Source organism: Suricata suricatta, chromosome 8 (genome assembly GCF_006229205.1).
Source record: "Suricata suricatta isolate VVHF042 chromosome 8, meerkat_22Aug2017_6uvM2_HiC, whole genome shotgun sequence".
Taxonomy (NCBI): domain Eukaryota; kingdom Metazoa; phylum Chordata; class Mammalia; order Carnivora; family Herpestidae; genus Suricata; species Suricata suricatta.
Window position 1 is genome coordinate 22,441,488 of NC_043707.1, and position 26,064 is coordinate 22,467,551.

Below are 26,064 nucleotides of genomic sequence, written 5' to 3' on the forward strand. Positions count from 1 at the left end.
TGGGGCAAGAGTTGTGTTACTTTCTGATGAGGTCCCCTGCACTCCAGATGGAGACAGTCCTGGAGAAGTATGAGGTCTACAACCCCATCCCCGTCATTGTGGGCAGCTCCGTGGGGGGGCTGCTGCTGCTGGCTGTCATCACGGCCGTCCTCTACAAGGTGAGTGTGTTAAAACCTCTCTCAGCACCAGCAGCAGGCAGCCCGGGCCCTCTCACCAACAGGATGGGATAGTGGGATGAACTCAGACAATGGATTCAGGCCAACCTGTGTGGGTGGATTTTGGCTCTGTCTTGCTCACTCTTTAATGTCAGGCAATTTGCTCAACTTCTCTGAGCTTGTTTTCTCATTTTTGACATGATAACCATGCCCATATCTACAAAATAGATGAAGTGAGACAGGACTGAGGCCAGAGTATGGGTGTCAGCCTCCCTATGAATCTCTGCTGTTTTAGTGTAGCTTATTGCGTAATCATTGTGCTGGGCACACAGTAGATAACACCTAATAGCTGTTGTTCACATAAGTGTACGGCACACAAGTACAAGTCAGCTTATTTCCCTTGTCGTCTTTTCTCTCAGCCTCTTCCTACTGCCAATTTTTCCCCCTGCCCTCTTACCAGTTTTTCTGATTTACTTCCCCTCACAGCTTGGCTTCTTCAAACGTCAGTACAGAGAAATTCTGGATAACAAACCTGAAGAGACCGCCACATTCAATGGGGAGGATGTCTGCTGTGAGGACCCAAGTGTGCCTTTGTCCTAACAATTCACTTTTCTGTTGGTCTCTACCCCCATAGGCTGGGCTTCACTTTGCCTACAGATTTACTTCCAGGGGAATAACTTCTGTATAGATCTAGACTGGATTTAGCAACTTACTGGGTGCTAAGCCACCTTCTCAAGGCATTGAAAGGTTTTTATATTTGAACAGATTTGTCAGAGTTCTTCAGTGATGGCCCACTTTTTACAGAAGCAAGCATGATGCGAGCATAAATTTTAATATATGTAAGAATTGCCATATTAAATAAGGATGTTTATAAAACATTCTTCTTTTATCAAAGAGCTTTAATTTAGGGACTTGAATGCTATTCTAGGAAGAGCTGAGGGACCCTGCTTGTGGGCCTAGAAAACATTCTCTCACTTTTTCAGGTGATTGATGCCTGAGTTAATCTTTTTTAATGGTGCTATATGTAGCATCAGGGGAGAAGCCAAAGGAAGAACTCTGTGTGTGTGTTGCTCATGGGTTTCAGCACAGGCTTCAGGCTCCTTAGTAATGGCAAGTGAGCAGACTGTCCTAGGAGGTGAGTGAAATGCCCTGAACTTTTTTGAACCAATATCCCCCTTGAATGAGGTCCCCAGAGACTATGAGAGCCAGGCTTCCAGAAAGGAGCATATGATTTCCCAAACTAATATGGAAGTCTCATTAAGGGTGGTCATAGAGAATAGCTAAAATATTCCAAATCCAAAATTAGGTCATGAAGCCTCACACACAAGGCTGTTGGTCCTCTGCTTGAAATCAGGGTTGTTTCCCAAAAACCAGAATTCACAGATACTGTGAGTATATATCAGGTGACAAGTGGTACTTCAGAGTCTGGCACCCTGAGTTTCCAGGGCCCTCTGATGAAGGCCCTCATTTAAGTCATTTAATCCCTGAGAATCTCAATTTCTCCTCTGGAGAAGGGGAACCAAAATTACACCTTGTTCCCAGAGTTACCTGAGGATTCAATGTTATGCGAAAGACCTTTACAGGCTATAGCCCTAATTATCAATAATGAGAGAAAAGGAGGCTGGAGATCTCCTACCTAGTCAAAAAGGATGCTCCCCAGAGCACCTCCCAAATCACAGCCTTGGGAAGAGCATGTAGACCAAGACTGCACTGTGGGCCTGAGCCCAGTGGAGCTCACTGAAGGCCACTCCAGCCCCTATCCTGGTCGCCAGAGAGCCTGCGGACACACAACTTCCACACCTTTATTGGGCCTGGGGGCCTCGGCTGGGGCCTCAGGGCCGTTCACTGTTCATAGCCGGTGGGCAGAGGGTTGACACGAGGATTGTGGAAAAGAGTGTGGTTTCCGTCTCCCCAGGAGTAGGGCTGTGAAGAGAGGGAGAGGATTGTCAGCGCGGTCCTGGCCAGAGGGGCTCCCAGCACCCCTGGCCCGCCTGGGAGCCGAGGCCTCAGGCCAGCATACCTTGGTGCGGATCCGGAGGTGGTGGTATGGGATGAACTTGGGGCGTTCGTGATGGCCCGAGTGGAGCCAGGAGTTAAGGGTGCAGAGGGCCACGCTCGGGAGCGCCAACACGAAGGTCAGGAGGCGCCAGGTGCTGGCTACAGCAGGGTGGGGGGAAGGCAGAGATGAGAGAGAAGAAGGAAAGAGTGGAAGGATGGGAGGGAGGGGAGAGAAGGGGGAAGGTCGTCAGAACCCGGGAAGGCCACCGAGGAGGGAGGGGAGTACAGGCAGACAAGCCACAGGGTGAGGCCCCAGCCCACTCACCTCCTGCCCCTCCATGGTCTCCCTTTGCTGTAGTTGCCAAGCCTCGACTCAGGGACCTCAGAGGCAGCGCCATGGCGGTGAGGGAAGCTGGAACGGAGCACTGCCCTTTCACTCTCCTTCACCACGGGCTCGATTCCACTCCCCTCTTTTTGGGCCAATCACCTGCTGAGTCTGTAACATGGGTGGCTATTTTTAGAGGTTTTCTATATTTAAAGTGAGCCCTTCCTGGCCTGAGGTCCTTCTCTCCAGACATCTGCCATTTGGTGCCTCTTCTTTTGATAAGGGGACATTTAAAAACAATGTGCCATTCTTTTTATAGTCACAAGGAACTGGTTCCTTCAATATTCTATTCCCAGAGGGTGGCACACAGTAGGTTTTTGGTATCTGAAGAATAAATTAAGTGACCTTTTGAATCTCAGTTATTTTGTCTGTAAAATGTATACGAATTTATACCTTATTCTTTTAAATAATAGTTTATTGTCAAATTAGTTTCCATATAACACCCAGTGCTTCTCCCCACAAGTGCCCCCCCCACCATGACCATCACTCCCTCCCTCCCTTCCCCTCCCGCTTCAGTCCATGGTTAATTTTCAGTATTCAGTAGTCTCCCTTGATCTGTGTCCCTCACTCTCCCCTGCTCTTTCCCCCTTCCTCTCCCCATGGTCCCCTGCCAGGTCTCTCCTGTTAGACCTATGAATGCAAACATATGGTATCTATCCTTCTCTGCCTGACTTATTTCGCTCAGCATGACACCCTCGAGGTCCATCCACTTTCCTACAAATGGCCAGATTTCATTCTTCCTCATTGCCGTGTAGTACTCCATTGTGTATATATAAACCACATCTTTCTGATCCACTCATCAGGTGATGGACATTTAGGCTCTTTCCATGTTTTGGCTATTGTTGACAGTGCCGCTATGAACATTGGGGTACATGTGCTCCTATGCATCAGCACTTCTGTATCCCTTGGGTAAATCCATACCTTAAATGAAGATTATGAAATTTAAGTAAAGTAACATGGGAATATCCCAGCGTAGAGTCTGGCACATAACAGTAGCTCAGTTTATGTATTAGTCACTATCTTTTACAAAGAATAGAACTCACTCTAACTTATTTTTAAAAGATAAGCGATTGGGAATGTTAGGTAGCTCACAAGCACGTCTGGTGTGGCCAGAGAGGCCCCCAATCTGTGCAGCCAGAAACAAGCCATTCTGTGGGCCTGCTGCAGTGAGCCACCACCATGATTTGCACCGCTATACTCCCTTCCAAAAACTTCACCCATGCTGCCCTGGAAAAACAGATTCTTCCACCTTCACACCCTCTGGAAAGTGGATCTTTCATGAAGTTTGCATCCTTGCGTTGGTGTCTTCTGAATCAGAGAAATCATGAGGGTCCCAGTGGACAGCAGCTAGCTCATTCCCTGTACCCTAACTTCAAGAAAGGCTGGGAAATTGAGTTTGCCTTCTGCCTTAAGGAGGCAGCAATTATATCCTGGAGAAAATCCCCAAATACTATTCAAAAGATACTAGGTGGGGTGCCTAGGTGGCACAGTCGGTTGGTTAAGTGTCCAACTTCAGCTTAAGTCATGATCTCACAGTTAGTGAGTTCAACTCCCATATCGGGCTCTGTGCTGACAGCTCAGAGCCTGGAGCCTGCTTCAGATTCTGTGTTTCCCTCTCTCTCTGCCCTTCCCCGACTTGTGCTCTGTCTCTGTCTCTCTCTCAAAAATAAATAAAAACATTTAAAATTAAAAAAAAAGATGCTGGTTATCCACAGACTTGACAAATATCTACTGCTAAGTATGTTATTTCAGGCTGAAAAATCTGATTACATGGAGGAAAAAGAAAGCCTGGGCAGACCTCTGTAAGCCCTGTATCAAAGCAGGTCATTCGAAAGCTACAAGACATGCAGAACTGACTTCTGCCTGGTTCACTGTTCTGTCCTCAGCACTAGCACAGAACCTGGCATGAAGTAGTTGTTCTAAAAATAATGTTTGAACCATGTTACACTGGTTAAGCCTTATATAAATGCCTTTGCCAAACTATAATCCTATAGGTTGTCTCCAACTTGGATCAGGACTGATGTGATGGACCTAATATGAATTTAATATATAAAAGGAAAAAATGATTTTTTTGTACCTAATCTGAATATACAAAAAAAAAATGAGGAAGGTACATTTTCAGGAAGGGTCTCCATACTTGTTCCTCCTATTGGTTTGAAACTGAACAGTAGCTTCTACTTAACTTTCTGAGACTTTTTTCCCCCTAAGTAACCTTGTTGAACAGTCAAATGTTATATAGTGCTTCTAAATTGTTCCTGAGTCCTCACTGAGCTATAATGGAATTCTTCCTATAATTGCTTTTTCCTTGTTGGGACTTCGGAATTGCTGCTGAGAAGATGGGCCTTATTTCAGTTCAGGTTACTTGGCACTTCCCTCCAAATACAGTCTCCTCGGCTTATGATTATGGCTTTTGGAGAAAGCACATAACCAGGGGTATTTTTACTTGAAAACATTCTAGGCTCTCCTCCCTCCACTCAGAGCTTTGTTGGTCACTGCCTAACAATTGCTTGGCATTCCCAACTCTTTGTCTCAGCTTGGAAATTTCCATGAAGAGTTTTCTTTCTGGTACTTAACAGATGCCCTGAGAGATGGTGCCATCCTCTGCTACTGTGACCCTCATGTGGTGCACCTGTCCAGTACCCAGCTTTCTCTTTAGAAAGTCTGTGCTTTCCTAGGCTTTCAGTGTAGAGGCAATGTAGAGCAGGTCCCTCAGTCTTTGTACCCACCATTGTTTCATGAGGTCTCTTTCACACAGTCAATTAATTGGGCTGCTTCCAAAGCTTCTAGTTTCTAGAGGTTTAGGTTTTATTTTAGGTGGAGGCGAGAACAAACTTTCCAGTTGTTAAGTAAACCCCAGTGGGGAGCATCCCCGCCCCTTTTTAGACATGCTTCAGCTGCTGGTGGTGAAGGGTGTGGGGAGACAATTCCATGTCAGTTTCCCTTTCCCTCTTTCCTGGGATGCTACATATCATGACCATATTCTCCAAAGCAAAGAGCAACATCTGATCTACTACATACAAATTTTGTTCATGGGGAGGCCTAAGACAGAATATTAACTTTGTCCCAGAAAGACAATTAAATAATGATACAGGACTAGAGTTAGTGAAGATGAACTGGGAAAGGATTAGAGATAAGGCAGAATCAGGGTGGAGCTCACTAGTGGGCTAATGACCATGGGATGAAAGGATCTAAAAGGGGGCTATTAGCTCCTTCTGCCCTTGGAGTCAGAGAAGCTTGTTAGCTTCTATTGGCCATCTATTGTTTTGTGTCTGTGCCCAACCTACCAGTGCCTTTTTCTGGTAATAACACCCTGGTTTTCTTGTAAAATCATCATTCCCTTCTCATCTTCAGTTCACAGTTCAGGTGGAGTTGACTCCTTCCCCCAACTGGTCATGTGATCCAGGCCTAGCAACCAGAACATTCTGTCCTCCTAGGGTTTGGGAGGCATACATGTCCATGAGTCTCAATTTGGAGACTTCTTTCTTGGATTATAGAGACACAATAGTATTTCACCAGGACTTGGAGTTGCTGGAGCCTCAGGCTGGAACCTTAGATTGAAGCCAATACTGAAATCATTTTTCAGAGCAGACCTAAAAGACAGGGATAAATCTAGCCTTGTTGATATTATTTGAGCCCCTGGATCAAGATGTACCAGAATTGAGAAAGATCTGTAGGCTTAGACTTTTCAGTGCATAAAATAACAAAAAGACGGAGTTGTAAGTCTTCATTAATTCCTAAACATTTTCTGTGAAACTATATCCTATCTCTAAACTTTTACCAGTGAATTTGTGATTTCTATTATCCTGTACTATAGTCTATTTTTACTGAAACTTTTTGCCTTTTTTGTAGGTGAAACTTTTTGTTAGAATTAAACTGATTTGTTTTTTAAAAGTTATTTTTTGTTTATTTCTTTTTGAGAGAGAGACAGAGTGTAAGTGGGGAAAAGGTAAAGCGAGAGGGAGACACAGAATCCAAAGCAGGCTCCAGGCTCTAAGCTGTCAGCATAGAGCACCACTTGGGGCTTGAACTCAGACTGTGAGATCAAGACCTGAGCCGAAATCAGAGGCTTAACTGACTGAGCACCCAAGTGTCCCTGATGTGTTTTTTTTTTTTAATATTCATTTCTTTATTTTGAGAAAGAGAGAGCAGGGCAGGAGCACACAGAGAAGGAGAGACAGAGAATCCCAAGTAGGCTTCATACTTCAGTGCAGAGCCTGATGTGGGGCTCAAACCCATGAAACATGAGATCGTGACCTGAGCCAAAACCAAGAGTTGGATGCTTAACTGACTGAGCCACCCAGATGCCCCTGTGGGTGAAACTTGAAGTGAGTCTAGTGTTGGTTAAAATGAACTTAGTTAAATAAAGTACACATTAAGATATAGTTCAAATTGCTAAAACTTTAGTGGTTGAGTCTGTACTTTTTTCTTCTTGAATTTTATAATAATGTAGGGTTATACATGAAAATAAATCTATACACTGTGACCTGATCTCTGAAATCTGTATCGAATGCTGGGAACACTGAAGCTTTTAGCTGAGTCAGGCACTCTTGTGCTCAGTTGATTTCATGACTGATATAACTCAAGCCCAAACTACAATTATACCACAGATCAGAGTTTGAAGTTGCTGTTCCCGTATAAGACCTTTGTCTCACATCCCTTGTGCTATGTTCATTAGGCCAGCTGGTAAAGAGATCCTAAAACGGTGACTTAGCAATCTCAGATATTTTCTAAACTCTTATTTTGCTCTCAAAAGCACTGATTATTGGCAATACACTTGAAGGCCTTTATGTACTAGTACTGATGCTGCTGAAAAGTTGATGAAGCCAATTTGCGGTAATCTTATCATTACAAATGTACGGATGAAATGCACTGGACCCAAGTAAACAGTGGTGTTTTCAGTTCCTTTTCTCTGGTATCACTATAAAAATATGCATGGAATGATTGAATGGCAGGAAAGCGACCAGGAAGACATAGATTGGGTGTGGTAACTTTCCAGATGTGTCCATGTTGTGTCCTGTGAGAACAAGAAGAGTAATAGAAACCCAAGTCTTAGCATAAAAAAAAAACCTTGAGCAACTGGAAGTGGTTCCTTGATTTAATTAATGTTTCTTGAGTACCTACTATGAGTCAGGCACTGCGCCTGAGTCTCTGCTCTCACAGAGCTCGGTCAACTAGAGGAGACAGCCATGTGACCAGACATTCATGATGGTTCACCATGCCACTGCAGGAATTACCATACCAAGTGTGATATGAGAATTTGGGAAAGCTTTCGATAGAGCTGGGGCTCATATGATAAGTAGGACAAGTTCAGGGACAGAGAAGAGGGAAGGGCATTCTGGGCAGTTGAGAGAAATAAATCAAGTGCCAGAGGTATGAAAGGCCATGGCCAGTAAAGCTGTAGAGGTAGGGCAAAGCCAAATGAGAAGCCATCTAGGGTGTGCTGAAGCATTTAAAGTATATTTTGTGGGCTATGTTGGGGGGGCACGAATGCATTTAAGTAAGGAAGTCACGTCAGATTTAGTATTGGAGTCTGGGGTTCAAGTGAGGAATCTAACTGGTGGGTTATATGGACGATGAACCAGATGCAGTGATTGGAAGCAGTGGGGGCTGGTGAGGAGTCTTTTCTGATAATCCAGGGAAATCATAACAAGAGTTTGCACTTTAAGGCAGTAGCACTGGCAACAGAGAGGAGGGGATGAAGTTGAGGAAACTTTCTGAAGCTAAACAAGTAGGCTGTGCTGGGACTTGAACTGGAGGTACAGTGTTGTGGGAAAGAGAGGAAATCAAGGACTGGGGCTTAGAAACTGGATGAGCGATGCTATTAAGTACTTCTGTGCAGTTTGAATTCTCACGGGATAACTCAACATTTCCCCCCACTCCTGATTAACAGCACATTGTTGGGAAAACCAACAAATACAGTACTTTTTTAAAAGCACAAGAGAAATTTATTTTAAGTAGGTTCCACATCTGATGGGGGGCCCAACATGGGGCCTGAACTCACAGTCAAGGCCTGAGCTGAGATCAAGAGTTGGACACTTAAACCCTGAGCCACCCAGGCACCCCAAGAGAAATAATTTATTAATTATTGATATTAAGACACAATCTAATAGACCTATACTTCAGTAACATACCTTTGCTCACCATCTCCCTAAATCCTTTGTCAACTGTGAAGCTGAGGGAAAAGAGAGGCGTTCAGGAAAAACAAAACAAAGCAAAACCCCTCAACACTTCTGAGGAAGGTAAGTAGAAAAAGGCTTTCAGAAAGCAGTACAGGTAGAGGGGAGGAAATGAACCACTGATCTTCAGGTCCACCTGCCAGGATAAGTAAGGGCTCAGCTAGGGCCACACCACATGGGCTCATCAGGCAAGGTCAGACCTTGGGCTGTAAGCTTTCCCACATTGGAGACCCTGGCACTGCTTCTCTTCGGTATGGATTCCATGGTAGCTAAGGAGTTTGGTGCTCTCTTGAAAGCCCACCTGTACTGGCCAAATTGGGGGGGGGGGGGTGTTTGCATTACGAATCCTCTTGTGCTGATTCAGAGCAGCCCATTGCCTAAACCGTTTTCCACAAGTCCCACGATTATATAGTTTCTGGGTGCCATTATTCCCAGACTTCAGGGCTTACCGGTGTTTGGTCTGCCGGTACCTGGCTAACTTCCAGGCTTCCCAGAAGCACTCCTGGCATTCAGGCAAATGGCCATCCCCCTGAGAGCATACACTAGTGCTTGAGCGAGCGGACGTGCTGACTGAAGCCACAGCCACACTCCACACACAAGTGTGGCTTTCCCATTAAATGGATCTTTCTCTGCTGGATGGTGGAGGAGCCGAGTTAAGCGTTTCCCACATTCAGAGAAGATCTAAAGCCGCTCGCCTGTACGGAGAAGCCTGCCACTGGCTGGGAAATTCTTCCCACACTCAGAACAGGTAAACTTGGCAGCCACTGCTGCTTCGGGTTCACCGTGGAGTGTGGAGTCTGCAGAAGTCCTTGAGGCATATGGAGAAGGGGTGAGTGGAGGAGGAATGGGGGAGGGCTGCTGAATACCAGGGAGAGAAAATGGGGGCATAGCGGAGGTAAAAGAGTGGTGTGAGGGGAAGAGTGTGAGGGAAGACGGGCATGATCAGAGGCCAGACACTGAATGGGGCAGGAGCATCAATCACTGTGGAGGAGGCAGGATAAAGAAAAGAAGGTTGTTGTAGGGACATAAATGACGGTTACAGTTGTCTTGGACTTTGTCAATTTAATCCTGAATTAAAGTATAGTGAGGAAGGCTTACTCACATTATCCTGGAACATCTGAACACAAACCACTGAGAAAGAATCAACTTCAACAGCAGAAGGAAAGACATTGCTTTATTGGTTAAAGTGATTAATAGAAGGGAGGCTCTCAAGCCAAGATGGTAAGTAAATTTGTCACAAACAAGTGGAAAATCTTTTTGCATATTTAAAAAGTTGAAGTATAGTTGACACTGGAAAATCTTTTAAAAAGGGGTTATAGATAAATTTGTAATTTAAGATATCAATAACCAAATTATCCAGGAGTGGAGTTTACAAATGGACTGGTAAATATTCTAGTGCATACATACATATGCTAAATTTTATGCTTTTAGGCCTATTGAGCCTGTCGGTCTAGATTTCCCATTACTTAGAAATGAGGACTGGGGACACTACTACTACCAGTCACTCTAAATCCCAAGACATGGGGTCTCTGGGTGGCTCAGTCAGTTAAGCGTCCAGCTTTGACTCAGGTCAGATCTCACGATCGTGGGTTTGAGCCCCGTGTCAGGCTCTGTGCAGACAGCTAGCTCAGAGCCTGGAGCCTGCTTCTGGTTCTGTGTCTCCTTCTCTCTCTGCCCCTCCCCCTCTCATGCTCTGTCTCTTTCTGTATCAAAAATAAATAAAACATTTAAAAAATTTTTTAAATAAATAAATAAATAAATAAATAAATAAATCCCAAGACATGACCCTTGGCTCTCAACTCCTTCGCTGGGCTTCTCCTGCTCTCAGCCTCACAGCCCTACTGATCTCTGGCCCTGATTTTCCCCCTGAGTTCCAAGCCTGCGTCTCATATAAATACTCCCCCCTTAACGTCCTGCCATCAATTCAAATTTAATACCCTATGCCAAATAATTGCTGACTCCTAGTTTCACTCTTCTTTGTCAGTGGCATTAGTTTTAATTCTCTTGAGCATCTAAGCTTGAAATGGTGGAAGTTCTTTGGACCCATCGCCTCTCTTCCTCAGGAATGAACTACCATTTAAAAGTGAGGTGCTACTTTCTACAATAGCCAAATCATGGAAAGAGCCTAAATGTCCATCACCGGATGAATGGATCAAGAAGATGTGGTATATATATATATACAATGGAGTATTACATGGCAATGAGAAAGAATGCAATCCGGCCATTTGTAGCAACATGGATGGACCTTGAGGGTGTCATGCTAAGTGAAATAAGTCAGGCAGAGAAGGATAGATACCATATGTTTTCATTCATAGGTCCAACAGGAGAACAGGAAAAACCTCATGGAGGACCGGGTGAGGGGAAGGGGGAAAGAGAGTTGGGGAGAGAGGGACACAAATCATGAGAGACTACTGAATACTGAGAACAAACCAAGGGCTGAAGGGGGAGGGGAGGAGGGGGGTGATGGTCATGGAGGAGGGCACTTGTGGGGAGGAGCACTGGGTGTTATATGGAAACCAATTTGACAACAAACTATTATAAAAAAAAAAAGGGAGGTGCTATTCACTCATAAGTATAACATGAGAAACTTAATAAAGGACTGTTAGGGAGGAGAAGGGGGGGAAACAGCTGGGGCGAGGAGGGAGGCAAACCGTGAGAGACTCTTGAATACTGAGAACAAGCTGAGGGGGGAGGGGGAGGGGGAAGGGAGTGATGGGCATGGAGGAGGGCACTTGTGGGGGCTGAGCACTGGGTGTTCTATAGAAACAAACTTGACAATAAACTATAAAAGGGAAACATTTGCATAACAAAAAGTGATGTGCTAAAGTAAATAAATAATTAACAAATAAGATGTGCTATTATCAGTCACCAGGAAAATGCAAAGTAAAAACCATGATGAGTATCACTACATACCATGAGAATGGCTAAAATTAACAGACTGACAATACCAAGTGTCCCCAGGATGTGGAACAAATGAAACCCTCATACATTGCTGGTAGAATGTGAAATGGTCCAGCCACTTTAGAAAAGTTAGACAGTTTGTTAACAGTAAACTAAATGCACACTCAATGTATGACCCAACTATTTTACTCTTATTTACCCAATAAAAATGAAAATATGTCCACACACAGACTTTTTTTTAAAAAGCTGCACAGCAGCTTTATTCATAATAAGCAAAAACTGGAAATGCCCATCAAAGGTGAACAAATAAACAAATTGTGGGGTACCCACATAATGGAATTCTTCTCAGCAACAGAAAGGAACAATTAGTGTTACCGGCAACAAATCGATGAATCTTAAGATTATGTTAGCCGAGAGAAGCCAGAAACAAGAGTATTTATTATATGTTTCCATTTATATGAAACTCTACAATAGGTAAAACTATAGGAACAGAAAGCAGGCCGGCAGTTGTCTGGAGCTAAGGAAGGGGCTGCCTGGAAAGGGGCAGGAAGAAAGGGTGATGGAAATGTTCTACATCTTAATTGTGATAGTGGTTACATCACTGTACACATTTATCAAAAATCAGACTACAAACGTACTGACAGCTTTACTGAAGTTATGAATAATAAAATACACCCTTACAAATATGCTGACGTTTTTTTTGAGCTGTAGAGGGTGGGCAGGAGTATCAATGCTGATTGGTCAATTTTTAAAAGCTTTTATTGTTATAAATAATAATTTAAATAGCTAGCACTTATAGCACTTACAGAGTACTTACTACATGCCAGGTGCTGTTCTAAGAGTTTTCACATATTAGATTAAGTCTCCCAACAACTCTCTAACATAGAAACTATTACCCCACTTTACAGATGAAGAAATCAAGCTACTGAAAGGTCTTAATCTTGCCAAAGGCCATCCGTTTGGTAAGTGACAGAACCAGAACCCAAATGATCTGACTTGAGAGAGCTTTCCCTAATTTCTATGCTACAATGCCTCTCACTGGGACAATTTTGAAAAAGGAATCCCCTTTCCTCTATAATTCCAACCTTCTCTAAGAAAAATATGTTCATGTTTGCAAGTTTCTTCAGGCTTTGCCCACATGCCTGCAGTTTTACGTACTCTATAATCATAGTTTAGTACTGAGCAAGAGGAAGCTACTCCTAAAAAAAGATCAATTGTTTTCCAAAAAGAAGATTCCTTTTTTTCTTATGAATGTTTTTTGGTTCATTCATATTTTCATAATGATATTTTAATGCTAAAATATCTATTTTTTTTTTTAAGTTAAAAGCTGCATGGCCCAGTGACTGAGCCAGCCAGGCACACCACGAAGCTCTTCTGACTTCACGGTTGCAGTTAAATTTGCTAGCGCCGGAGACTGGGCCAGCCACAATAATCCAACCTATTCCTGGTCTCGAAGGTCCTAGAAAGGCTACAGAAGTTCTGGCTACTCTCTTCTGGGAGTCAGCTAGGATATGTTAGTGCAATCAGCCATTATGATCATTGAAAGAGCCACAGCCTGCCAAAAACTTTGTAACCACCAAAGTCCTTCATTCTTTCTGTGACTGTCACAACTGTCTCCTCCTACATTCCCTGTCACCAACCTAGCCTAGGCTTTCTTTACCTCATCTGGAGATTACTGTTATGTTTCCTAGTTGGCCTTTTTGGCTTGTTTAGCCTTACTTCCAATGATCTTACACAAAGTTGTCAGACATGTGTCTCACTGTAAGGTAGTGCTTCCTATTTTCACAGCATGGGACACATAGAAAACATTAAAAACAATTTGTGCAGCACACGCGGATAAAGGTTGAGGCTGCTTCCAGCTGGAAGTGCCTGGCCCCTGCTTCTGGCCATCCCAGGCCCCACTCACCCGCCCTCAGGGTTAAAGCAGGGGCTCTCAACCCTGGCTGCACATTGAAATTACCCAGTTTCTAACAATTCTTCTGCGCAGGTTGCACCCAGGAGTAATAACCCAGATAGTATATAGCCAGAGTTGAGAAGCTTTGAACTAAAGGGATATCTCAGTTGATCCTCAGGATCCTCTACAGCTTATTTTTCTTTCACCATAAGGACTTGCTTCTTAGGAATGGGTCCAGCGTTTTAATAAGCTAAGGTCTAGGTCCTCAACCTAGGTGTGTGGAGCTCTCAATAGCTGAACTCAAAAGAGAAAAAAAAAAGCTGGACTCCATCATGCCACATGATAATAAAATTTAACCTTACCAAACTGTCTAAGGCTAACTGAGTGTCCTAGGCCGGGAATATAGAGACTTTTAGACACAGTGGTGTAAAGTTGGACCTGAGGGCTTGAGTGTTTACACCTAAGTGGTGGGGCGGGGCCGCGCCCCGGGCGGGGAGGGGGGGGGGTAGGGTGCTTAAAGGCAGAAATCTGGGGCCTTGAATAGTAGGAGGCCTGGATTCTAAGGGTGGGAGGGTGGTGGCGCCGCAAGTGGTTGGGAATGGTTGGGAAATGAGTCAGTTAATGGAATAAGCAGGCTCTAGGAAGAGAATGGAGACCACAAAGCTGAAAAGGGCAGTGGCGATGCTCGTCTGACCCCTTCCAACCCAGATAATACCAACGTACTTGCGGGGGTTCTTGGAGCGACCCATCAGAGGGGCTCGACGGAAGCGTGAGTTCAGAAATTCCTCCTGCTCCAGGTAAGAGGCAGCAGGCTCAGGCTACTGCCCTTCGTTAGCCCTTGTCCAATGAGATCCCGCACCCACAGGTTTACTGCATGACACCTGGGAGTGCAGCCAAGCGCGGCCGGTCACCCTTACTCCCCGGACCCCGGACCCGAAACCGCAGCTCCAGATGCGTTGCAATCAAGCTCTGCGACGGCTGACCCTCGAGGGAATGCGGCGACATCGAGGTAGCGTCCTTATAGCCGGGCGCCCCCCTCCGGGAAAGACGGCCACCGAGGCTCCACGGACAGTAGTCTCCGCGGGGCCTGCCGGGAAATGTAGTCGCTCAAAAGGGGCATCGGAAGCGAGAAAGCATTGACCCTTGCCCCGAAACCACTTATGTGAGTCTCCCCAATCGCCGAGATGGGGATGCCAAGGGTCCCGGGGATTCTTACCCAGCCTCTGCCAGGGGCTCTCCGTTTCCAGCTCGTCCTGCTCCCTTCTCATTTCAAAAAAAAAAAAAAAAAAAAAAAACAACTGCCCCCACCTGTCTCCTGGTGTTCCCAAGAACGGGGTGAAATGCGGCAGAAAGCACATCACAAAGAATCGCGTAGGAACTGTCATTCCAGCCCCCAACTAGAATGTGAAAGAACATGATTTGGGGCGAAATGTACTCAACGGAGAAGCTTCAGACTGACGGACCGCGCCAGACTGAGTTGCCCCCCTAAGGCGTCACCCTGGCACTCTGGCCCCGCAGCCTTAAGAAGCGCGCACGCGCCGGCCCCGCCCCCCGGCCGTGAGCTTCCGCTCAGTCCCCACGACTCTGCGCCTCACCCGGGAATTGAGAGGGAGGGATGTGGAGGGGGCCAGGCGACCGCGCCGCCTAGGGACAGAAGGCAGTGATGAGGACCAGGCTGGAGAGCGTTGGAGAAAGTTTAGGATGAGGAAGTTTAAAACAGACGCTGGGTTGCAAGGGTTGGGATTAGGGTCAGGAGAGTGAGGTGCTGGATTTTAGCACAGAATTAAAGGAGGTGCCCAAGAAGATAGCAATCGAGATAAATATTTTAATGCAATATCTCAAAAAAATCAAAATTAGTGCAAAAAATCTATCGTGAACAAAATACTAAAAATTTATTTTTTTAATATTTATTTTTGCGAGAGAGAGAGTGAGGGCGTGAGCAGGGAAGGGGCAGAGAGAGAGAGAGGGAGATACAGAATCTGAAGCAGGCTCCAGACTCTGAGTTGTTAGCACAGAGCCCGATGCCGGGCTCGAACTCAGGGAGGGCAAGATCATGACCTGGGCTCACACTCACGGATGGCAAGATCATGATGTGAACCAAAGTTGTATGCTTAACCGACTAAGCCACCCAGGCGCCCCTAAAATTTTAAATAAACATAAAATTAAACCCTATACTTTCACAACCTTGCCTCACTTATCTTGTCCTAATCATAGCCCTGGTTCCAATGAAACCTTATTTACAAAAAAAGGTGGCTGAACAGGCTGTAGTTTGCTATTTAAAAAAAAATCAAGTATTATTCTTTATTGCCAAACATCTTCGTGCCCCTTTACATTTTGCACTAGAAGCTAGTGCCCCACTCATCTTATCCTGATGCCACCTCTGCCAAGTCCCCTCAGCTTTGGGAAGCATATATCTGCCCTGCTACTGGGAAGTGGCCTACATCCCGAAAGGACCTTGAGTATGTTTTGAGTTCTGCCACCAGCTGCCTGAATGGCCTTGGGCCAGTCACGTGCCCACCTTCCTCTCAGTGGCCACTTGTAGAATTAGGGAGAGTCTAACTGCATGATGGGGAAGAGTTCTGATAGCACTGAAAAGCAGTGATTCTCACAAGATGGAACAGAAGAAAGTTCATGAGAAACTCACATGCCTGTATGTGACTACAAAATGGTCCTAGAATCGTTGTTCCTAATAGCCAAGAAATGAAAACAATGAATGTCCACCAGCAGTTAAATGGATATATAAATTAATGGTATTTCAAACAATGGAATACTATATAACAACAAAAATGGATGACTACAACCATGTGTAACTACAGTGTTTGCACTGTAGCACAAAAGAAACAAGACAGAATATATACAATCCAGTTCCCTTTCCATAAGATTCAAAATCAGGCAAAATCACATTATATTGTTTAGAAATCCATATTCTATCTATATTTATTTCTGTATCTATACATTTGTTGAAAATCAAAGTCACTGATACCTCCAGTTTCAACCTAGAACCAGAAGGGCTGACTGAATTTTCTCTTTCCCTATTTGTGTCTTCCTTTTCTGACACTGAGAAACCTGGCTCGTTATCCTTATGTATATAGTTATTTAATCAATACCCAGTGTAACTAGACTTCTGTCTCCCTTACCATCTCCTTCCCTTCCATGGTCCCCTCCCAGCCCTACCAGGCTCTGACACCATGCTTGGCCACCGTCTCTTGTGGACACCCTCTTTACCCTGCCAGGGCTGACACACAGCACTGGCCCAGTGTCTCACCCTCACCCTCAGCAGGTGCCTATCTTCCTCTGTCTGCCCTTCAAAGGCTTTCCAGCCCAAGTTTTCAGGAAGGGCAGGAAAGGGAAGGGAAGGAGGAGGCAGAAGGAAGGAGAGCAGATCTCTTTTGAAGAATTTCTTTTTTCTTTCCTCTTTTTCTTTTTGTGTGTCCCTTTAGTCTGCCTAATTCTAACATTCTTTCATTTTTCTAATTTGTCATTTCTAGTTAGTCACTGGGTTAGAAACAAGATTCACTAATTCACTCACTTTTTCTTTGTACAGTTTTTTTTTTTTTAATATATACTGAATAAACGGAGAGGCCCTAGGTTCTGAGTGTGGACTTTCCTGGGAGTTGACTGCTTGAGCTTGGGAGCATGGGCTTGGATACATCCGAACTTTCAGAGGCCCTCTTTGCTTCACTCTTGAACGTCAGCTGGACTCTGCATAGGGGAGGTCGGCAAACCTGGGAGAGATCACACATGGCAGACAGGATGTTTTCTGTATCACTTAGGGAACTTCTAGGATCTTAGAGTGTGTGGTTAGCTCAGAGAGCTGACACTGGTGGAGAGAGGTAGAAGAGTTGTGAGGGTGTGATCCCTGAGGTCCAGGAGAGAAGGAGTGTGGGATTCTTTGATAGCAGATGTCCTGAGCTACAGATGCTAGAATTCGAATCCTGGCTTCTTCCAGTTGATCCTGGGGAGAAACGGTGAGCCCTCTCGGTCAGAGCTTCGCTCAGAGATGATAACAGGAATAGGGGTTACTTCCCTTTCATAGCTCATGAAACTTTTCCATCCCCAAGTCCTTCACAGTCATGGCCCCGGATGGAGGCTCGGTCTCTCCCCTCCTCCCTTCCAACTCTGAGCAACTGCAGCACAAGGGCTGAAGCAGATCTGAGTTCAGAGAAGGTGAGACACAGCATGTCCACGACCTGGGACAGTCTGTGGGGGGAGGTAGGCTCCATGGCATGTCCCAGGAATCAGATTCTTAAGCCATGAGTTCTTAGCCCTTAACCAGAACCTACTCAAACATTCCCAGAGATTTTCACACCACTGAGATAAAATCAGACAGGAGTAAGGTGGAGACGGGAGTCCTCTAGAGGGAGCTGTCATATTCCTGGACTCTGTCTCTTTTCCCTCTCCCAGCCTCCAGGAATAGTTGGGGGCACGGAATCTCCAAGTCTCTCCCTTTGCAGGTCTTGGATCTGGCTAGCTACCCGCCCCCAACTAGCTTCCAAGTGATCTCCTAGTCTCTGCCTTTGCCCAAGAGTTCACCCACCCCCTGAAGTTAACAGCCCTAGCTGCTTCAACCTTGCAGCTGGACTGGGGTATTTTCTGATCCTTCCCCCTTTCTTCTCCCCCAAATAGCAAACTGGAAATCTAAATTGTGATGTGAAATCTCCTGACTTCAATGTTGGCTCAGTTGTATAACACACACACACGGCTTAGGCCAGAGATAGCAAACTTCACTGTGCGTTTTGAACTTCACTGTGTTTGTGTGTGTTCACACAACTGAACTATGATAGTTTTATTCTTCTTGTTGTGAAAATCATTAAAAACTAGAAAACTAAATTTTAAAAATTCCTGGGAGGAGTTAAGGTGGCAGGGTAGTAAGGGGACCTTGGGCTTGACTCATCCCACCAACACAGGGATGTGGACAGATCAACATCAAATCATTCTGAACACCTAGAAAATCAATCTGAGCATTAAGAGAACAATCCGCATATTTTGAGGGAGATAACATGGCAGGTACAGTGTAGAGAGGTTATCTGGAGGAGAGGAGAGCCATGGTGCCACAGAGAGGAGGGAGCCCTTTCCATGGAGGAGAAAGACAGAAGGGGAGACCAGCACATCCGGTTCCTGCAAGAAAAGCACTCCTCCTCAAAGTAGCTAGAGACAAGGAGAAAAAGTGAAAACAGGTGCAGGGGACTGCACAAAAAAAACCTGGTTTCCCAAACCATTGATGGGGACAAAGGAGAGTGTTTCAATACTGCCAATTTTTTAAAGTTCATTTTTTTTTAATTTTGAGAGAGAGAGCACAGTAAGGGAGAGGCAGAGAAAGGGAGAGAGAGAGAATCCCAGGGAGGCTCCACACTGTCAGCACAGAGCCCAACACAGGGCTCCAACTCACAAACTAGGAGGTCACGACCTGAGCTGAAGTTGATTACTTAACTGACTGAGCCACCCAGGTGTCCCAACTGCCAGTTTTTTAAATAAGCAGTGAAGCTCTAAGTTTGAAGCTTATGAGCTCAGCACCTGGAGATGCTCTAGTGAGGAAGCAGGACAAAGCCCTTGGAGCTGGCAGAGGGTCTGAGGATATCCTGGGTCGCAGGGAGAAGCAGTTCCCCTGCTTGGAGTGGGATAAATCCCCTCCGCAGGCAAAAAACAAAACAAAACAAAACAAAACAAAACAAAAAAACAAAAAAAAACCCTGCAGGTGTCATAAAACTACCCAGTTCACTGGTATAGGAAAAAAGACTCCTGCTGAGAGCAGCAAAACCTGGTGCCAGCTGTGTGTCGCTGTTTACCATAAACTCTAGCCACTGCCACTGTGCAGCCACTTGACCATTTTCTGGGACAAGCCGGTACTGGCCACAGCATGGCAAGACCCTTCCCCAAAGGATCAGCACGGGTCTCAGCCACTCTGAAGTGTGGCTTTCTGAGCTAAAGTGTAGGAGTGTGGTGCCTGGTGGGCAGACAGCTCAGAAACAGACAGGGTGATGGAGGGTTGCTAAGGGAACCAGGGGCACAAGAAGAGTGATTGAACTTTCCAGTTTGGAGACCAGAGAGCATGGTAAAGCCATTTTCACAATTAGCTCACCAGCACTGATCAACCTCAGTGAGCTAAATAGTGTCACCAAGTGGAGAATGGAACCATTACACCAAACCCCGCCTCTGTGCCTTCCAGATCTCCACTACTGCAGTCACTCTGAGAATCAGAGGGGCCGGATCCTCCCCAAGACCAGCACAAATCCCTTCCATGTGCTAAGTCTATTGATCATAGAGGACTGGAAGGTTTCAGCTCCGCAGGAAACTAGATCTAGCTTCATTTGGGTTGTTTGTTTGTTTGTGTTGCTTTTATTTTTTTCCCTTGGACACAGAAAGCAAATTTTTATTTTATTCTATATTTTATTGTTCATTATTTTTATCTGCTTTTTCCCTTCTCCTTTTCCTATGAAGCTTCTCTTAACAAGCAGACAAAAAGACACCTAGAATCTAGCTTTATTGATTTGATTTAAAATTTTTTCTATTTTATAATTACTATCCCCCCCCAAAAATGACAAGATGGAGGAATTCATCCCAAAAGAAAGAACAGGAAGACATGATGGCCAGGGATTTAATCAGTACAGATATAAGTAAGATGTCTGAACTAGAATTTAAAACAACAATTATAAATACTCTAGCTGGGCTTGCAAAAAGCATAGAAGACATTAGAGAATCCATTGCTGAGATAAAAAAGCTAAAATCTAGTCAGGACCAAAATTAAAAATGTTATAACCAAGATACAATCTTGAATGGATGCCATGACAGCAATGATTGATGAAGCAGAGCAGCAAATCAGTAATAAAGAAGATAAAATTATGGAAAATAATGAGCTGAAAAGAAGAGGGATTTTGGATCACAATATAACACTTAGAGAACTCAGTGACTCATTAGTGAGGAATAACATCTGAATCATAGGAGTTCCAGAAGATGAAGAGAGAGAAAAAGTGAGCAAATTATAGTTTAAAACTTTCCTAATCTGAGGATGGACACAGACATCGAAATCTAAAAAGTACAGAGAACTTCCATTAAATGAAACACAATATGACCATCACCAAGGCATAGCAGTCAAATTCGCAAAATACACAGACAAAGAAAGAATTCTGAAAGCAGCAAGGGTAAAAAAAAAAAAAAAAGTCCTTTCACTATAAGGAATATAGATCAAGTTCACAGGAGACAGATCTGTCCACAGAAACATGGAAGGCCAGTAAGGAAAGGCAGGAAATAATCAACATGCTGAATGGGAAAAATATGCAGCCAAAAATATTCTATCCAGCAAGGCAATCATTCAGAATTAAAGAAGAAATAAAGAGTTTCCCAGACCAGCAAAAACTAAAGGAGTTTGTGACCACTAAACCAGCCCTCCAAGAAATATTAAGGGGAACTCTGAGTGTGGGGGAGGGGAAAGACCAAAATCAGCAAAGACTAGAAAGAAACATCACCAGAAACACCAATTTTTTAAAAAATTTTTTAAATATTTACTTTTGAGAGGGAGAGAGGGAGAGGAGGGGGGTGAAGAGAGAGGAAGACACAGAATCTGAAGCAGGCTCCAGGCTCTGAGCTGTCAGCACAGAGCCCGACGCGGGGCTCAAACCCACGAACGTGAGATCATGACCTGAGCCCAAGTCGGAAGCCCAACCAACTGAGCCACCCAGGTGCCCTCAGAAACACCAATTTACACATAACACAACAGTACTAAACTCCTATCTTTCAATAATCAGCCTAAATATAATGGACTAAATCCTCCAATCAAAAGACACAGGGTATCAGAATGAATATAAAAGCAAACAAACAAGACCCATCTATATGCTGACTACAGGAGACTTACTTTAGACCTAAAGACATCGGCAGATTGAAAATGATGGGCTGGAGAAACATCTATCATGCCAAAGGATACCCAAAAAAAGCCAGAGTAGCCATACTTATATCAGACAAACTAAAGTTTAAAACACAGAAGGTTACAAGAGATGAAGAAGGTCATTATATCATAATTAAGGGAGTCTATCCATCAAGAAGATCTAACAATTGTAAATACTTATGCCCCTAAACTGGAGCATCCAAATGTATAAATGAATTAATGACAAACATAAAAAAAAACTCACTGACAATAATACAATAATAGTAGAGAACTTTAACATCCCACTTACTGGAATGGATAGATGAGCTAAGCAGAAAATCAACAAGGATACAATGGGTTTGAATGACACACTGGACCAGATGGACTTAACAGATATTTTCAGAACATTCCATCCTAAAGCAGCAGAATACACATCATTTTCAAGTGCACATGGAATATTCTCCAGGATAGATTACATCCTGGGTCACAAATCAGCCCTCAACAGGTACAGAAAGATCAAGATCATACCATGAATATTTTCAGATCACAACGCTGTGAAAGTTGAAGTAAACCACAAGAAAAGATTTGGAAGGACCACAATAATTGGAAGTTAAAGAAGATCTTAATAAAGAATGAATGGGATGACCAGGAAATTAAGGAGTAAATTAAAAAGTACATGGAAGCAAATGAAAATTAAAACACAACAGTCCAAATCCTCTGGGATGGGGTCAAAAGCAGTCCTAAGAGAAAAGTATACCACAATTCAAGTCTACCCCAAAAACAAGAAAGGCTCAAATATACAACCTAACCTTTCACCTAAAGGAGCTAGAAAAGCAATATAAATAAAACCCAAAGCCAGAAGAAGGGAAATAATAAAAACTAGAGCAGAAATAAATGATAAAGAAACAGAAAAAAAGAAGTAGAACAGGTCAATAAAACTAAGAGCTGGATCTTCAAAAGAATTAATAAAATTGATAAACTCTTGGTCAGACACATCAGACACATCATAAAGAAAGGACCAAAATACATAAAACCATGAATGAAAGGGGAGAGATTACAACCAACACCACAGAAAAACAATTTAAGAGACTATTATGAAAAACTATATGCCAAAAAACTTGACAACCTGGAAGAAATGGATATATTCCTAGAAACATGTGAACTAGAAACTGAAACAGGAGGAAATCGAAAACTTGAACAGGCCCATAACCAGTAAAAAAAAAAAATAGTAATAAAAAATCTCCCAGCAAACAAAAGTCCAGGGCCAGATGTCTTCCCAGGGGAATGATATCAGACATTTAAAGGGGAGATAATACCTATTCTTCTCAAACTGTTCCCCCCCAAAAAGAAGAAGAAATGGAAGGAAAACTCCCAAATTTATTCTATAAGGCCGTCATTACCTTGCTTCCAAAACCAGACAAAGACCCCACTAAAAAGGAGAATTACAGTACAATCTTCCTGATGAACATAGATGCAAACATTCTCAACAAATGTTGAGATACTAGCAAATTGCATTCAACAGTACATTAAAAGAATTATTCACCATGATCAAGTGGAACTTATTGCTGGGCTACAGGGCTGGTTCAATATCTGCAAGTCAATCAATGTGATACATCACATTAATAAAAGAAAGGATAAGATCCATATGACCCTGTCAATAGAAGCAGAGAAAGCATTTAGAAACCACAGCATCCATTCTTAATAAAAACCCCCAAGAAAGGAGAGTTAGAAGGAATATACCCCAACATCATAAAGGCAATGTACAAAAGACCCACAGCTAATATCACAGAAAAACTGAGAGCCTTTCCCTTACAGTCACAAATAAGACAATGCTGTCCACTCTCATTACTATTTAACATAGTACTGGAAGTCCTAATTTCAGCAATCAGACAACAAAAAGAAATAAAAGGCATCCAAATCAAAAAGGAAGAAGTCAAACTTTCACTATTTGCAGATGACATGATACTCTATGTAGAAAACCCTGAAGACTCCACTAAAAAATTGCTTTAACTAATACATGAGTTCAGCAAAGTTGCAGGATATAAAATCAACATGAAGAAATCTGTTGCATTTCCATACACCAATAATGAAGCAGCAGAAAGAGAAACCAAGGAATAGATCCCATTTACAATTGCACCCAAAGCCATAAGACACCCAGGAATAAACTTAATCAAAGAAGTAAAACATCTCTACTCTGAAAACTATAGAGCACTTATGAAAGAAGTTGAGGACAAAAAGAAATGGGAAAGCATTCCATGCTCATGGATTGGAAGAACAATGTTAAAATGTCTATATCACCCAAAGCAATCTACACATTAACACAATCCCTATCAAAATGCCACCAACATTTTACACAGAGTTAAAACAATCCTAAAATTTGTAACAAACCACAAAAGACCCTGAATAGCCAGAGCAATTCTGAAAAAGAAAAACATAACCAGAGGCATTGCAATTCCAGATTTCAAGCTATATTATAAACTTATAGTCATTAAAACACTAAGAGACTATGGTACTTGCATAAAAACAGACACATAGATCAGTGGAACAGAATATAAAACCCAGAAATGGACCCACAACTATATGATCAACTAATCTTTGACAACGCAGTAAAGATGATCCAACAGAAAAAAGACGGTCTCTTCAGCAAATGGCGTTGGACAAACTGGATGGCGACATTCAGAGGAATGAAACTGGACCACTTCCTTAAAATATATACAAAAATACATTCAAAATGGATGAAAGACCTAAGTGTGAGATAGAAAGCCACCAAAATCCTAAAGTATAACACAGACAGCAGCCTCTTGGCTATAGCAACTTCTTACTAGACACATCACCAGAGGCAAGGGATACAAAAGCAAAAATGAACTATTGGGTCTTCATCAAAATGAAAGGCTTCTGCACAGCAAAGGAACCAATCAACAAAACCAAAAGTCAGTCTACAGAATGGTGTATCCTGTAAATGGTTAGTATCAAAAATCTATAAAGAACTTAGAAAACTCAACACCCTCAAACCAAATAATCCAGTGAAGAAATGGGCAGAAGACATGAATAGACACTTTTCCAAAGAAGACATCCTGTGGCTAACAGAAACATGAAAAGATGCTCAACATCACTCATCATCAGGGAAATACAAATCAAAACCACAGTGAGATACCACCTCACACCTGTCAGAATGGTTAGAATTAACAACACAAGAAACAACAGGTGTTGGCAAGGATGCAGAGAAAGGGGAACCCTCTTGCACTGTTGGTGGGAATGCACACTGGTGCAGCAGTATGATGAACAGTACGGAGGTTCCTCAAAAAGTTAAAAATATAACTACCTTATGATCCAGCAATTGCATTGTTAGGTATTTACCCAAAGGATATAAAAAGACAGATTCAAAAGGGTACAATGCATCCCAATGTTTATAGCAATATTATCAACAAAGCTAAGCTGTGGAGAAAGCCCAAATGTCCATCAACTGATAGATAAAGAGGATGGATAAAGAGGATGGAATATTAGTCATCAAAAATAATGGAATCTCGCCATTTGTAATGATGTAAATGAATTTAGAGTGAATTATGCTAAGGTCATTAAGTCAGAGAAAGACAAACACCATATGGTTTCACTCATATGTGGAATTTTAGGAACAAAACGCACGGGAAGGGGGAAAGGGGAGAAAAGAAGAGAGATGGAAACAAACCACAAGAGACTCCTAATGATAGAGAACAGAGGATTGATGGAAGGAAACGGGCAGGAGCTCAGGTAGATGAGTGATGGGCATTAAGGAGGGCACTTTTGTTATGAGCACTGGGTGTTGTACGTAAGTAAGGAATCACTGAATTCTACTTCTGAAACCAATATTGCACTGTATGTTAACTAGCCAGAATTTAAATAAAACTTTGAGGAAGAAAACAATAAAAAGTAAAAACTCATTTTAATTACTCCATCGATGAGAGATAAATGGATAACATTCAACATATGATTTTCATCTTTTTAGAATTATAAAATGTTTAAAAATTAAATATCACCTAAAGGAGAAGAAAAGAGATTTGTGAGCAGCACATAACAATTTTAGAGGAGAGGGAGCCCGTGGATGCTTGCATTAATCTGAGAAATTAAATGCAGTTCTCTGAAGGGATTTTGCAAAAAAGGCTTGTCTCATGCCCAACTCGACCACCTGCGTAATATCTGCGGGGGACCAGCCCACGCACCTCAGTCTAAGGGTCTCTGAGTAGGGGGTTGGTGTCGGCGCAATATCTATAAGAAAGAAGACAGACAACGTGAATGGTGGTAATACCACACTTTACTAAGATAGTCAGTGTCTTATACACCATAGGTGATTACATTTTTTCTTATTGATTACACAGTTTGTGGTGCTTGAAATAAAGACATGCTCTGGAAAGGATCGTTCTTATCAGGGAAGAGAGGACAGGAGTAAATAACAGGAACAAATAAATCACTATAAGAGAAGGATTCCCTGACAAGAGTCTGTTTCTAAACAGAAGATAAGCCGAAAGAATTCTCTTTGAGGAGTTTTACATTCCTTAAGGCCCTTCAGCAGTTACTTATGGGCAAGATGCTTATCCTTCAAGAAGTGAATCTTTGACAGAGGCTTGTGTTTACTCCCAACAGCAGGCAATGAGCTGGAAACAAATAATGTAAGGGAAGGCTGGCGTCCCTGATTGACCTAAGTCGATTCAAAGCCTAAAAGA

The 26,064-nt window shown here is 43.2% G+C and overlaps 3 protein-coding genes and 1 long non-coding RNA gene across 5 annotated transcripts in view; 2 read left to right on the forward strand and 2 right to left on the reverse strand.

Annotated features, from left to right (window-relative positions):
* The first annotated feature begins 6 nt into the window (after positions 1-6).
* LOC115297843 (integrin alpha-D-like) lies at positions 7-1,014 on the forward strand. Its single transcript, XM_029945987.1, has 2 exons — positions 7-158; positions 642-1,014. Exons 1-2 carry the CDS (start codon positions 27-29, stop codon positions 753-755), a joined length of 246 nt encoding a protein of 81 aa, XP_029801847.1. The 5' UTR covers positions 7-26; the 3' UTR covers positions 756-1,014.
* Positions 1,015-1,941: 927 nt separating this feature from the next.
* LOC115297842 (cytochrome c oxidase subunit 6A2, mitochondrial) lies at positions 1,942-2,632 on the reverse strand. The gene is made up of 3 exons (XM_029945986.1): positions 2,479-2,632; positions 2,176-2,312; positions 1,942-2,078 (listed from the first exon to the last, which is right to left on the reverse strand). Exons 1-3 carry the CDS (start codon positions 2,549-2,551, stop codon positions 1,998-2,000), a joined length of 291 nt encoding a protein of 96 aa, XP_029801846.1. The 5' UTR covers positions 2,552-2,632; the 3' UTR covers positions 1,942-1,997.
* An 11,434-nt stretch (positions 2,633-14,066) lies between these two features.
* Positions 14,067-14,825, forward strand: LOC115297845. The gene is made up of 2 exons (XR_003911492.1): positions 14,067-14,306; positions 14,375-14,825. It is a non-coding gene; the product is annotated as an uncharacterized LOC115297845 (long non-coding RNA).
* Positions 14,826-17,095: 2,270 nt separating this feature from the next.
* The window catches only part of LOC115297841 (zinc finger protein 660-like), an 11,804-nt gene continuing 2,835 nt past the window's right edge, over positions 17,096-26,064 (reverse strand). For both annotated transcript variants that reach the window (XR_003911490.1, XM_029945984.1), the window contains one exon: positions 17,096-17,234. Coding sequence is in view for 1 of the 2 variants with exons in the window: in XM_029945984.1 (XP_029801844.1) it covers positions 17,188-17,234 (47 nt within the window). In the remaining variant the exon portion in view is untranslated. The remainder of the gene's footprint in view (positions 17,235-26,064) is intronic.

Coding starts and splice junctions, on each gene's coding strand:
- LOC115297842 (XM_029945986.1), bottom strand. CDS start 2,551: ATGGCGCTGCCTCTGAGGTCCCTGAGTCGAGGCTTGGCAACTACAGCA. Junction 2,313..2,478: donor AGACCATGGAGGGGCAGGAG/GTGAGTGGGCTG, acceptor ACCCTGCTGTAG/CCAGCACCTGGCGCCTCCTG. Junction 2,079..2,175: donor ACCTCCGGATCCGCACCAAG/GTATGCTGGCCT, acceptor CTCTCTTCACAG/CCCTACTCCTGGGGAGACGG.
- LOC115297843 (XM_029945987.1), top strand. CDS start 27: ATGAGGTCCCCTGCACTCCAGATGGAGACAGTCCTGGAGAAGTATGAG. Junction 159..641: donor TCACGGCCGTCCTCTACAAG/GTGAGTGTGTTA, acceptor TTCCCCTCACAG/CTTGGCTTCTTCAAACGTCA.